We start from the raw sequence: 13,430 nt of genomic DNA, 5'->3' as shown, positions 1-13,430 counted from the left end.
AATGTGTTTAACATTGCTAACACACATTTTCTGTTGTTACTTCCCAAATCCTGATGTGAACATACAGTATGCTGTACTGTACTGTGCCAAATAAAACTTGGAATCATCTGTCTCTGAAAAATGATTGTCATCTTGTGCAAATCTATCACTTCTATCTATCTACCCAGGGGTCGTTGATATTTCATTTTAGGCCACTGTACAGGGCTCTTTGCACTGTATGCACTAACTAAATCACACACACAGATTTTTCATTTTCTGGAAACATCAATTTTCCCTGGAGCTGTTAAATCTGAGTAAACTCTCTGAGCCAGAGGAACAAACCTGGCGTTTAGCTTGTTTTCACCTTCCTGTGCAACCCAACCGTGAAAAAACACACAGTAAATAGCTCGTTCATCAGCCTCTACAGCGCCTACCTTCATCACTACAGTCACCGCAAACAGATCTGCTCTGTGTGTGTTTGTGTGAAACAGGGAGAGTAACCCTGTATGTATATCAGTATGTGTGGTTGCAAGTGTATATGCATCTCTGTGGTGTGTTTGCAGAGCCACACTGTAAGTGTGTGTGTGCATTTATCTGATGTGTATGTGGCAAAATGTGTAGGCATATAATACCGGTGTGTGTGTGCTTGAGCGTGAGTGTGTATGTCCACTCATATTTGGCCAGCAGGTGTAAATAGGACGTGTTTAGAAAACCTGTTGGCCATATAATCAGTGGGACTTCTGTTCACACCCGGATGCCGGAGGGCGTAGCAACGTGTTCGACTCCTCTCAATTTAAAGTGCATTGCACCCAGACAGAGTGACGCTGTTTACATACAGTAGCTGTTTGTATGGGTCAGTGACCCATCTCACCTCTCTACCCTGGCATTCCTGTTTGGACTGTAATTAAAACTGTATGCCACCTTCAGAGCACAGCAGCCAGTGGTGGTTTATGAAACTGCCAGAAAAATGGGAGAAAATGTTTGATAGGTAGAAATCCAGCAATTAAAGGGCATCAAAACAGATTTCTGAGCAGGTTATTCATTTGAGGCATGAATCAAATTTTAGCAATGACTACATGAATGGCCTTTAAGTATAGTATAGACACTTCTGGGGCCCAGAAGTAATCCCAAATGACTTTAGTTGGAGTCTGGTTCCAGACCTCCAGATACCACATCTCTGATTTGTCCAGAATAACAAAAGGGAGGTCTACTTCAATCAAGACAGAGTGCCACAAAAACTACACTGGATTCCTGTCAGCTTCATTCGTATTTATCAGTTAATCATTGATGCTAATGCTAGTGTGGTGCCATGTTAAATAAATTAAATTAAATTAAATTAAATTAAATTAAATTAAATTAAATTAAATTAAATTAAATTAAATTAAATTTTTGCACCTTACTGTGCTATGTGCTGACATTATTTGTAAGTATGCTAACATGCTAACCTTAAAATGCCTGCTCTAAGCTCTTAGCATGATGCTAGGGTAACCTTAACCCTGACCCAAACCTAACCCTAGCACGGCTATAGATGTGTATTTTTGTTACAACTTCTAAAATCAAAAGAAATAATTGTGGCTGCTGTTAAAAGGCCCACTGAGTGGTCATGCAGCAAACATACTGTAGGCTACTTTGGAAATTTTAAAACATGGCTTACCTGCCACCTAACAACTAACCTGACAGGCTGGCCATGCATATTGCAAATTTGGTGTAGTTGTCTGGCTAGTATGCTATATTTGGCAGGCCTGCTGTGTTCTTGATGTAGCAGCTCAGGTTTCATTTCATGGATGAAGGCCTGGATTTCAAACTTTCCAAAGTGTAACATGTCTCCTTCTACTCCAGTGGTGTCACAAATGTACCTCATATGAACATTTCTTTAAGCGTTTTTATTTATTTGTAGAAAATTATACAAATGCATAGACATATGGAATAAAAAACAAAAAAGGTACATGTACGTAATGAAACATAGTTTCTTCTTCCACAATGGATGTAAACAAGGTAGTTTAAATATTACAACAATACAGATACTCAGATACAGATACTCTTCTTCTGCTTTCTCCATCAGAGAACACTACCCTTAACCACCCAGAAAAATCAGGAAGAGATGCATTATACTTTATAAAATGGGATACACAGAAGATGAACAGAGATTACAGTATATTTCACAGTGTTAGAAAGACAGAGACAGTCTGTGGAGAAAGTAACTGGAAAGATTTGATAAGGACTCAACCAACAAGGTGCCCTTTAGCAAGACACTTCCACAAGTCTGTGGTTGTATGGAGCAAATGTTTAAATGTTTGGTGTTTGATTGTAATGTTCCGGAGATCGCTGCTGACAAAGACAATGTAAACATTTTGTTAAATAAATACAGGGTATATGAAGGATTGAGGTAAGGTTCGGGAGCAGTGAATTCATTTGAACATGAAGGTTTTTCAGAGTCTGAACACCTTCCCTGAGTTTGAAATTAAAGTCACTGCTGGTGGTCTATCAAAATCAAAGCTGCTCAGCCGAATTTCAAAACAGTTGCAAAGAATTTGAAGCAAAATTTGATCTGTGAGGAAAACTTGCTGCAAAAATAACTTGATCCAAGAAAACGGGAAGATGTTCTCTATTTAAATAATACAATATATGGCCAACTGTATGTGGACACCCCTGCTAATATACTTTTATGTGTTTTTTGTTGCCCCTTAGGTCTAACCTTAATGCCACATAAGACAGTGTTGTGCTTCTAACTTTATGGCAACAGTTTGGGGAAGGACCTTTCCTATTTCAACATGACAGTGCCCCCATGTACAAACTGAGGTCCATAACGAAATGGTTCTCACAGTCTGATGTGGAAGAACGTCATTGACCCTGACCTCAACCCCATCCAACACCTTTAGCATAATCTGGAATACCAAAGACGAACCGGACCTAATCGCCCAACATCTGTAGCCGTCTTCACTACTGCTGTTGTGACTTAATATGAGCAGATTTCTGTAGACAAGTTCTAAAACTTTGTAGAAAGCCTCGGCAGACAACTGGGAGGCTGTTATAGCAGCACATTAATGCCCATAGGGCATCAATTTGGAATGGGTTGTTGGGTGCAGGGTCCACATACATCTGGCCATATAGTGTAGACATTTTGTCAAAATACAAGTGGCATCATCACGTGAGGGATGTATGTAGTTTAGTTGTTGAGAGGAAGTAAAGTATGCTGAGACATCAGTTGCAGTCTTATGGAGATGGAGAGCCAGTAGCCCAGACGGCATCAAAATAGCTCAGAAAGGAACAAACTGGCCAACTACTAATTTGCTTCCAGGCTACAGCTAACGCTAACCTCTCATGCAGAGCTTTGAACCTGTTCGTTGTTAGAATGTTGTTTTTGACTTGTGTTGAGCCGAAGCATCTATCGATAGCAGTAGACGCCAAATTTCAGGTAAAGAGGAGGGAACCCAAAACTACGGACCCCTGGTTCTGGTGGGCCACAGTTTGCCCGAGCCTTTGTGATAGGATAACGGACACTGCCATCAGCCAACCATCCGGCATCACAGCGGTCCAATCCCATCAGCCTCCAGGCGGCATACAGTTGGCCCACTTTGGCAATCTGACCTCCATTACTGGCACAAGCCTGGACAGCTTCTGTGAAGTTGAGCTTGGTCGGGTGCTTTAAGAAGTACACAACCCCTAAAGCAGGAGAGGATCATGAGTGAAGAGTCATCCAGAGATATATTCAGGCTTGAAACATTCACACACACACTCATACTGACCCTTGACAGCAGCAGAGAAGCAGAAAGCGTCATAGTGGTGGAGGAGGCGATGCCGTTGTCCGTAGCTGCGCAAACCAGGTGCTAAGTCTATGCCCCCACAGCCATCACGTGAAACAGTAATTGGATACTGCACTGTTCCATCAGCTAACCAGCCAGCATTACACCAGTCTAGCCCCTCCTCCCAAGCTGTGAAGAGCTGCTCAAACGTAGCTAGAGTGGCGTCCTGATCCTGGCATGCTTGTTGGGCCCCAAAGAAGTTAAAATGGTAGCGTCCTTCCTGAGCGTAATAGGGGAACACAACACCTATAAAGGGCAGATGAGTGTATTATAACAGTTTGTTCTATGTTTTTATGGTAGAACACAGCAAAACACAAGCAGGCGGCCTCATGGTTAGAGAGACTGCCCGTTTACAAAGGGTCTCAACTAATCTGAGATTCATTTAACGATGCATCTTGCATCTGAAAATAATAAAAAAGCAACTTCAAACTGGTTTGAGTGATATCAAATCTTCAAGCCTTTTGAAGTTCCTCCATGATGTAAAAATTCATATGTTGCAGTTTGAGGTGTCCTGTCAACAATTTCACAGATGTCTGAAATTTATAGGACTCATAGGAAATCTTATGGTTATAGAGCATCTTTTGTAATCCATCCATGTGGATTAATCCAGCCATCCGCTTACTACTTCACACGCTTTATACTGTATGTACTCCAGGAGGCAGCTGTTTCTACAGGTCCATCATGACCAGCCAACCCTTGCATGTCAACATGAAAGTACAAGATTCAAATCAAAAAAACATTTTGCAGCATCATCACAACACTTTTCACTGGTTTCTCCTGCACTCTGAATTACGTTATTGGGACTTTTGTCACCATGAGGAAGGTGAGTGCCCACAATGTGACAGTGTAAGCAGATCTATGTCCCCACAAGATGATTAATAAGTATCCACACTCATGCACACACTCATCCCTCACCTCGCAGCTCCAGGTCCACCGTCACACTCTCGTCCTCCAGGCCATCAATCACCTCACAGCGGTATCTACCTGTGTCATTGAGCTGCAGCTCATTGATTACCAGAGACATGTCCCCTGGTGCAGAGCGTCGCAGGCGAACACGACCCCGGAAGTTGCCATAGCTGCGGTGACGGTTGCCCATGGCGACCATAACCTCAGTTTCCCTGATGGAGGCTACAGGGGAAACAGGTGCAGTGATGGTGTTGGCAGGCAACCAGGACCATTTGACCCGGGTCCTGCGTGGAGCCGTCAGTTCAGGCTCGTAGTGGTAGTGACAGGGAAGGGTGACACTGCTCCCCCTGGTGGCTGACACTGCAGGCTGCGGGGATTCCACGTGGAGACGAATCCCATTGAAATAGACTAGAAAAGAACACAAGCACCAGACATGACATGCATCACCTTGTTCTCCATGTTTGGTATTGATGGGATTACTTGTGATGATGGTATGTGCCTTTAATCCTGCTTTGTCTGCAAAGGTAGTACTGAACCGCTCAGGTAATGGAGTACTTGTACTTTCTACGCCAGGGGTGGGCAAACTGTTCCACAAAGGGTCGCTGTGGCTGCAGGTCTTCTTTCCAACCAAGCAGCAGCACACCAGACTTGACTCATTCAATCAACTGATCTCACTCTTCAGACAGCTGATTGGTCAAACTGTGAGTTCTTGATTGGTTGGAAAGAAAACCTGCAGCCACAGCGGCCCTTTGTGTGTTTGCCCACCCCTGTTCTACGGTATGTTAAAAAGCAATCCCTCTTTCTTGATGACCTGACATATTCCTGCAATTGCTTGTCTAACGTCCTTGGAGCTGGGCCCCTATTGTTACAATTCATATAAAAATCTCCATCTTTGATTATACTCCTTTGCACTGAATTGTGGGCCAATCCTGTACTATCAACAGCCCGCTCAAAAACTGTGATTCAAAAGTAAATAAAGTCTGCATGCTGGTGTCTGAAAATTAATTTTATAATTTACAAACCAAACAATGAATTGATAAATGGAGGAAATAATCAGAAGATGAATCTATAATGAAAATAATCATTGGTTGCAGTCTTATACAAAAAAGTTGTATAGTTAACAGTAAAAAGCTGCTTTTTAATGAATGCATGAATATCAATCTAATTATTTTATATATATAATCTGGTATAGTCATCATTTGGGCATCTCTCTGCTTTAATCTGCCTGATTATGCTCACATTCACAACTCACACTTTTACTTGAGCAACATTTTCAATGCAGGACAGCATATTTTTAGAGTGTGGTATGAGTACTTTTTCTTACTGGTACTGGTTCTGAACACTTCCTTCACCACACTTCCACGCAACTGGTAAACTACAAAGTATACAAAACACCTGAACCTGCTTGGAGGACCTTACACTTTATGTTGAGGGCAACATAAACACGGATATACCGAGTTCTTGAAAAAGTGTTCGGTAAATACACACACGCACAGAGGATGAAGTCTACTGCAACACAAGCCACATCAATCACTGGCAGAGTTTGTTTTCATAACCCGGTTGACTGCTGGGGCTTCATAAATTATAGCTTCTCCTCACATGCAGGTGTTGTGATGTACATAAATGAATCTTGTGTTTGATCTGCCTCACACATGCAGCAAACACACACACACACACACACACACACACACACACACACACACACACACACACACACACACACACACACACACACACACACACACATATTCCATTTTGACCAGTAGACTTACATTAATTTCCTGAAGACTAACCCTAACTTTAACCTTGACCCCAGTCTTCACCTTAAATTGTAATGACTGACATTATGGGGACTTGCATTTTGTCCAACAACGTCAGTAATGCAAGACCACACACACACACACACACACACACACACACACACACACACACACACACACACACACACACACACACACACACACACACACACGTGCACTTACTCTCCCCGTTTCCGTTTCCGTTGCTGATGTCCTGGTAGTGAAAGCCATTGCTGTACGCGGGGATCTTGCCCTGGCCGCCGGGCAGCAGCAGATACAAGCAGGTGGCCAGTAGGGGGCGCAGTAGACTGAGCATGTTGCTGTCCTCTGCTGAACCAAGGTTTACAATGAATACTGCGCTCTTTATCTATTCAGCTGCCATAAATACCAGGAGGAGGACGCTGTGAAATCACAGACTGGAGACGCATGATGTGGATAAAACCCACAATCAAATTAAAGTTCAAAATTTTAATTTGTCACAGCCACTGAAAATAGAACAAAATGAATAATCTTCCTAAAATAACTACAATAAATCAAATGTGTTTCAAGGGGGACGCGACTTGGTTATATTGTAATTTCACAATTTAAAAAAAAAAACAAAAACAAAAAACTTACAAATATACTGACAAATAATCTTGGTTTCTCCTAAAAACGTGAATAGCAAGGGGGGAAACACATTTTTAACGCATTTATTTATTTATTTAGTCTGTTCACAGTCCACATTCCTCCGTGGTAAATAAAAACAATCCTTTCACAGCCCAATCTATAAACATTATAGGTTGCAGTTGATCGATTAAGTGCTTCTGTAGACAGAGAACAAACTTTTCTCACAACTCATTTAACAATGATGCACGTTTAATATCTTTTACTCACTTATTTTCTTCGTAGTTCTTTCCTCCACTTCTCTTCACCTTAAAGTATTTCACCCTTACATTTTCCACTAAAGCTATGACTATAATAATGATGGTGTTTATTCAGTGTCTCTCTAAAGCGCTTGTGCCGCCTTATAAAGTTAAAGTATTAACCATAGCTCTCAGTTCACCGGCTGAAACACCATCGCAGCCGGCCTGCAACATAAAATAAGCGACCAATCTCCGGTTTTACGGAGGAAAAAGCGTCTAAAGTCGTAAAAAGTCACTTACAGATACGCAGTTGTCCGCCCAGCGTGTCTTCAGCTCATCCCCTCCTCATCCTCTGCTGTCTCTCCGCTCACCGGACCGTCCTGACACTCACGCGCGGTGACGTCATGCGACGAGGCATCCTCTTTGAAGGCTGGAGCGGTGACCTCACGGCACACGAGCCTGCCAAGCACGAGCCCGCACAACAGATGAATCAGTATTAAGTACAACATCAGTACTAATACTATTCATACTGACAGAGAGGAAGTATACAGACACTTAAATAAAAGTATTAACAGTACAAATACTCTGTTACAAGGAGAAGTCCTGCACTGTTATTCAAGTTAAAGCACCTAAATTTAGCCAGCAAAATGTACTTAAAGTATTAAAAGTAAAAGTACTCAATGTCAAAAAATAGAAGTAGGCTCAAGTAGGCTACTGTGTTTAGGTACCTTACAGTTTAAGTATTTTATACTCAGCTATAATTATTTGACTTTATTTGTAGTTGCTGGTTACTTTTCAGATACAGTTTTTTATAGAAAGAAACATATAATAAAGCATAAAATACTTGTAGTTTCTAATATTTTTGGCTTCTACTCTCTTACAAAAATGGCTTCTATCTGGGCCCCCGTCACATTTCAGATGTTTATGAGAATGATTTCCTCTCTAAGCTTCTCAGATGGTTTCATTTAATAAGAGCCAAAAGAGGTCACATTATCCAAAGAAAAAAAAAAGAACATTTGTGCAGCAGAACTTTAGCATTTCTTCTTTCCTTGCCCATTAATCATCTCATGACCTCTCAGATTCATCTTCTGATCCTTTGGAGGGGCCCTGACCCCCAGGTTGGGAACCACAGGACTATTATATGAATTAGCTGAAACTAGCTCCACCTCAACCAGCCACAGCAGTAGATTGCTGTCTGCACATTCAAAATCTATCGGTCACAGGGGACACAGGGGATTTTACCGCAGAATGAGTACTTTTACTCCTGATACTTTAAGTGCATCTCACTGACAATACTGTGGTTTTACTTGAGTAGGTTTTTAAATGCAGGACCAACCACTGTTGTATTAGTACTTTAATTTACATAAAGGAATTGAATGCTACTTCCGCCACATATAAAACCGGCACTTCTTTAACTATACTGCAGTAATATTACTATATTCAATATATGTGGTAACATAACGCTACACTGTAAGAGTGGTCTGTATTTAACTCATATTTTATGTGAGTTTTATTTGAATATTGACATTTAATTGAAGAATATTCCCACCCATACACTATGCACACTATGGTATGATAACAGCGATGCAAAAAAATCTATACAGACACTCAGACCGCATCTCACCATCTTGCACACAGATGCAACCCGATTTCTCCATCATTGCTTAAAATTAATGGGGGTCAGGTCAGCCCAGTTGACCCCTTTCTTGACCTCGTCTCATCCCTTTAAAGATGAAGTCAAACAAAGCTGATAAGCTTTTTCTCAACCTTTTTTTTCAATCATAAAACCAAGATAACAACAGCCACATCTGTGCAGCATACTGGTGATGCAAAGTTCAAATATAAAGCTCAAACATGCTGCCTGTAGCTTCAGGTAAGCATTCTTTTACATAAACAATAACCCCCTGGTCATTTCACCAGTTAAAGTCCATTTAACAGCTGAGGAAAGTCCTCATTAACAGTTAACAATGCAGGTGTAGTTTACTGCATTTTCTCTGGATGATGCAACCCAGAATGACCTGACTCTGACCCTGCAGGTTTAAAATATACATGAGAGATATCATCAGAAAAACACTTAATCTAAAATGTCTTTCATCTTTTGTGTGTGATGGAGAAAATCTGTAACTAAGAAAAACTGCACATTTTATGGATTTCAACAAATAAATGAGATTTATGGCAGGTTTTCTGCAAAACAATCGCAAGGGTCAAATGTAATAGCTGCTTAGGCTTGTCTCTTCTTAAATAGCAGCATTGTCAAAGGCTGCCAACTTCTGTATTCGTGGTATGTTGAGGCTGACAGAGCATATTCCATGCCCCTGTTTTGCCATGGCCTCAAATAACACAGCAAATATGGCCAAATGAGTTCATATTTCAGTCATTAGCTGAAATAATAGCAGCCGTGGTGGAAAACAAGAGCAATTCTAGGTCTCCGCTGGGGCCTGAGAGAATGTGCTGCTGCGTCGCCGGCCGAATATCTGAGTGAAGTCTGGGTATCATGGTGCAGATGGAGGCTGCCCTCTTGACACTGGTACACTGAATCCTGAGGCTGCACCAGATATTTTTGCCTTGCATGACACTGGCACCCCCCACAAGAGCCAGAGCACACAGAGTCCCCCAAACCAAAAGGCTTTCTGTGTTCTGCACGCAATACTTTCCTCTGTGGTCAGACCTCTGCAGCCACTGATGTTTTTCTAGGGACTTGACTAAGACCCAGCCAACATAGCACGAGGGGGGTGCAATGGTGGATTTGGGGATGTTGAGGAAAAAGCTGCCCCAAGACCCTGGAAGACATCCAGAATATTCTTAGTTTCATTTTAAATGAGTGTTGTGGTCAGTCATCAAGGATGGTTAGCGTTCATAATGAGCATACAATTTGTTTATTCACCACATTCACATATTTCTGGCATCGTACTCTTCATTTTTGCATTACACAGATTGCTAATTACAGTGTAACGTTAAAGCCATACTAGTGGCTCTGTGAGGCTATACTTAGGCACAGCAGTGCATTGTGCTCATGCTAACAATAGCATCGTAACATGCTCCTTCTGACCATGCTAACATGCTGATGTTCACAGTGCTTATTCTATTAGTTTAGCAAGTTAGCATGCTAACACTTACAAATTAGCTTTAAGCACAAAGTCTGTTTTGCAGGTAGTTGGCCATAAATTGGTAAATACGTATTGGATAAATGAATATTTTGACCTGATGATGTCGTCAGATGGAAAGTTAGCATTGCTAAAAACTACAAAGAACTGAAGGAGCACAACCCTTCACCAGAGCTGAACAAATCTCTGACTTTCAAAGGTATTTGAACTTCATTCTGAGTTTATGTGACCTCACATACAGTCAAGTTACAATAATGTTACGGTCACGGCTAAAAGGCGATTATCATCTAATGGCAGAAATCCCAGTTCCAGGATCAACACCAACATCTCATCAGTTGTGGTTTGCCCAAAGCTGAACTCCTCATGCCAGTTAACCCTCAGTATCCTCTTGTGCTCTACCTCCTCCCTCCTTACTTTCTTTCCTTTCCAAAGAAGCTGTAACTCCTCTTGCAAAGGAATTTGATTGTGTTTGTGTGGAAATTCAGATGATTGTGTTGCATTCACAATATTGGACAGTCATAAAATGAGAAAAAATCTTTCAGATTTGTCACAAAAGAGGTCAAATTTACGTGATTAAATCATCTCTGGTTAAGGTTTGGGTGAAATTTTTGAATATTTGCATCTGCACTCATTGTCACTGGTGCTAAACACCATGAATTACAGCTTTGTTTTGGTAAACCTTTCATGCTCACTCCTTCTCCTCTCGCCATCACTCATCACTTCCTTGAACTGTCTTCATTGCCACCTAAAATATATGTTTTGGAAGTAAATATTTATGATGGTTCCAAAAAGGGCTTACTTCCTTAAATGGGATTTAAATGGTGATCTCCTGTGCAACAGTGACATTTTTCCCAGTAGCCCAGTTTATGACCAAATACCTGCAACACTAACGACAGTCAGTCTCAGATGTACATTATCATTAGCACTAATCAGCAATTGTTAGTATTTGTAATTGTTACATTGTCAGTCTGGTTACATTGGAGGAAGCAAACACACATATTATGAGCCAGTTAGCCTGCTAATATTAGCATTTAGCTCAATTTAAAGTTATGGTTCAAAGCTTTAAGTGGCATTTCCTCAATAATGTCCTCAAGTGAAAAACTATTTGAAAAATGCTCAAATAAAGGAACTTTTTATACAGATTTCACTGAAGCAGTTAAGTTGCTTTTTCCCCCAAATTTAATTAAACTTAATAGGAATTTAACAGGTAATAAGATTAGTCATCAAGAGTTCTTAAAACCCTGAGACCTCCCCTCAGTGTGTGGCTGCAGCCCTCAGCCACTGCGACAGCCGTTTCCCCTCCCTGTGTGTCTCTAAGCCATTATCTCCCAGTGTGTTTGAAGAGAGCAGACCGGTGCTCTTCCCAAAGCCCCAGATGAAAGGTTTTGGCCTGGGGCCCCAAATACCAGCAGGTCTTGTGAACTGCTGGGTGACTGTGGTGTCGGAGGGGTGTAATTTCTGCAAGGCAGCAACATTCAAGCCCAGAGAGTCGAGCAGAGTTTGGACCAGAGAAATGACATGAAAGAGGAAAAGATCATGGTGTGTGCTTATGTTTGTGAGGTTTGACTGAAGAGCCAAGCAGTCGATGGTGTCTGTGGTGATGGTGTTTATGTGCAGTCACACGCTGTCATTAGGACAGACTCTTCATAGACAGGATTGTCAGTCACAAAAGGTGTGTGTGTGTGTGTGTGTGTGTGTGTGTGTGTGTGTGTGTGTGTGTGTGTGTGTGCGTGTGTGTGTGTGTGTGTGTGTGTGTGTGTGTGTGTGTGTGCATGAGAGAGAGTGTGGTTTAGTGTGACTGAATGATTAAAGAGGAAGACTTCAATAAAAGACCAACAGGAGAGTGAACTGCAAGGTTCAGGGTGACACTTTCTAGCTTGATTAAAAGAAAGAGGGTAAAATGAGCTGTAATAACAAATAAGCACTACCATTTCCCACCTTTTCCTTACTCATGACCTAAGTGTAGCACCAACTAAACACACAAAACAAGGAATAAGGAGTAAAGTTATGATCATCACTAGTTAAAAGCCCCTCATCACCTGTAAAATCAACAGTTTTGAGCACTTATTTGTGCAGAAATAACATAGGATTTCCCCTCCTTTAGATGACGTCCCCTGAGATGCCGTCTGTGTTGGTACCTGATATCTGAAATAGCAGTTGTTTTCCAGGAGCGGATCCTTCCTGCGCTGCCTCCAGTTTCCTGCCTCCTTTGGCCCGATGCCTTTGTGCCATCCCTGGCCAGCTGTCATACCAGGAAACCAAATACAGAGAAGCCTGATGGAGGTGCAGTCAGTCAGATTAAATTCCTCATATTTTCCAAGACAACTCTGGGAGATATTATGCATATTATGTGCATAGAACATATGTCAATATTCACTTTAGCAGTGCTGTGTTTAATGGCCCTGGTAATGTCTTGGTTTTGGTAACAGGCTCTGGAAATAAAGAGACTTCTGGTAAAAGCTTTGTAAAAGAAACAGAAGTGAAAATGTTCTGTAAACTGAATGCAACAGAAAATAAATAAATAATGGGAATATTTGCAATTTTAAAGGTATAATTTCCTTTCAAAAATCTCTCAGGAAATGTTCACTGCCTTTTCCATTGTCTTGATCCCATACATACCTAAACATCTGATACAGAAACAGCATATTTGTGTCAGAATTGACATGCTGCTTTCTCAATATTTCAAACAACAGCTGATTAAATCCCAGAGTTCTTTTTGTTTGTCTCAGCAAAAAAGTACAGCAAGTGCCTTCAATAATGTGCATCCAATGATTTTATCTGAATGCTCGCTGTAAAAGTACGACTGATGTTGTCATTCACTGAAAAACACCACCAAATATGGCTGAAACCTTCTGAAGCAAGTAAGATGGACCTTGCATTAATTTCTTCATTCGTTTGGGTCAGGCTGCTGTTTCCATGGCCAAGAATAAACTTGAAAGTCCTCATTTTAAGAAGCCTTTTCTACAAGGACTGTTTTTTTACTAGCAAAATAATAAT

General features: G+C 41.2%; 1 protein-coding gene across 1 annotated transcript; it reads right to left on the bottom strand.

Moving 5' to 3' along the window:
• Positions 1-3,364: 3,364 nt before the first annotated feature.
• On the bottom strand, positions 3,365-6,803 carry hapln3 (hyaluronan and proteoglycan link protein 3). The gene is made up of 4 exons (XM_070972624.1): positions 6,671-6,803; positions 4,698-5,096; positions 3,726-4,028; positions 3,365-3,642 (listed from the first exon to the last, which is right to left on the bottom strand). The coding sequence occupies exons 1-4, from the start codon at positions 6,801-6,803 to the stop codon at positions 3,365-3,367; spliced, it is 1,113 nt and encodes a 370-aa protein (XP_070828725.1).
• Positions 6,804-13,430: the final 6,627 nt, after the last annotated feature.

Source organism: Chaetodon trifascialis, chromosome 10, assembly GCF_039877785.1.
Source record: "Chaetodon trifascialis isolate fChaTrf1 chromosome 10, fChaTrf1.hap1, whole genome shotgun sequence".
NCBI classification, from domain to species: Eukaryota; Metazoa; Chordata; class Actinopteri; order Chaetodontiformes; family Chaetodontidae; genus Chaetodon; species Chaetodon trifascialis.
Note: the sequence above shows the minus strand (reverse complement) of the source record. Positions and strands in the feature narration are given on the sequence as shown.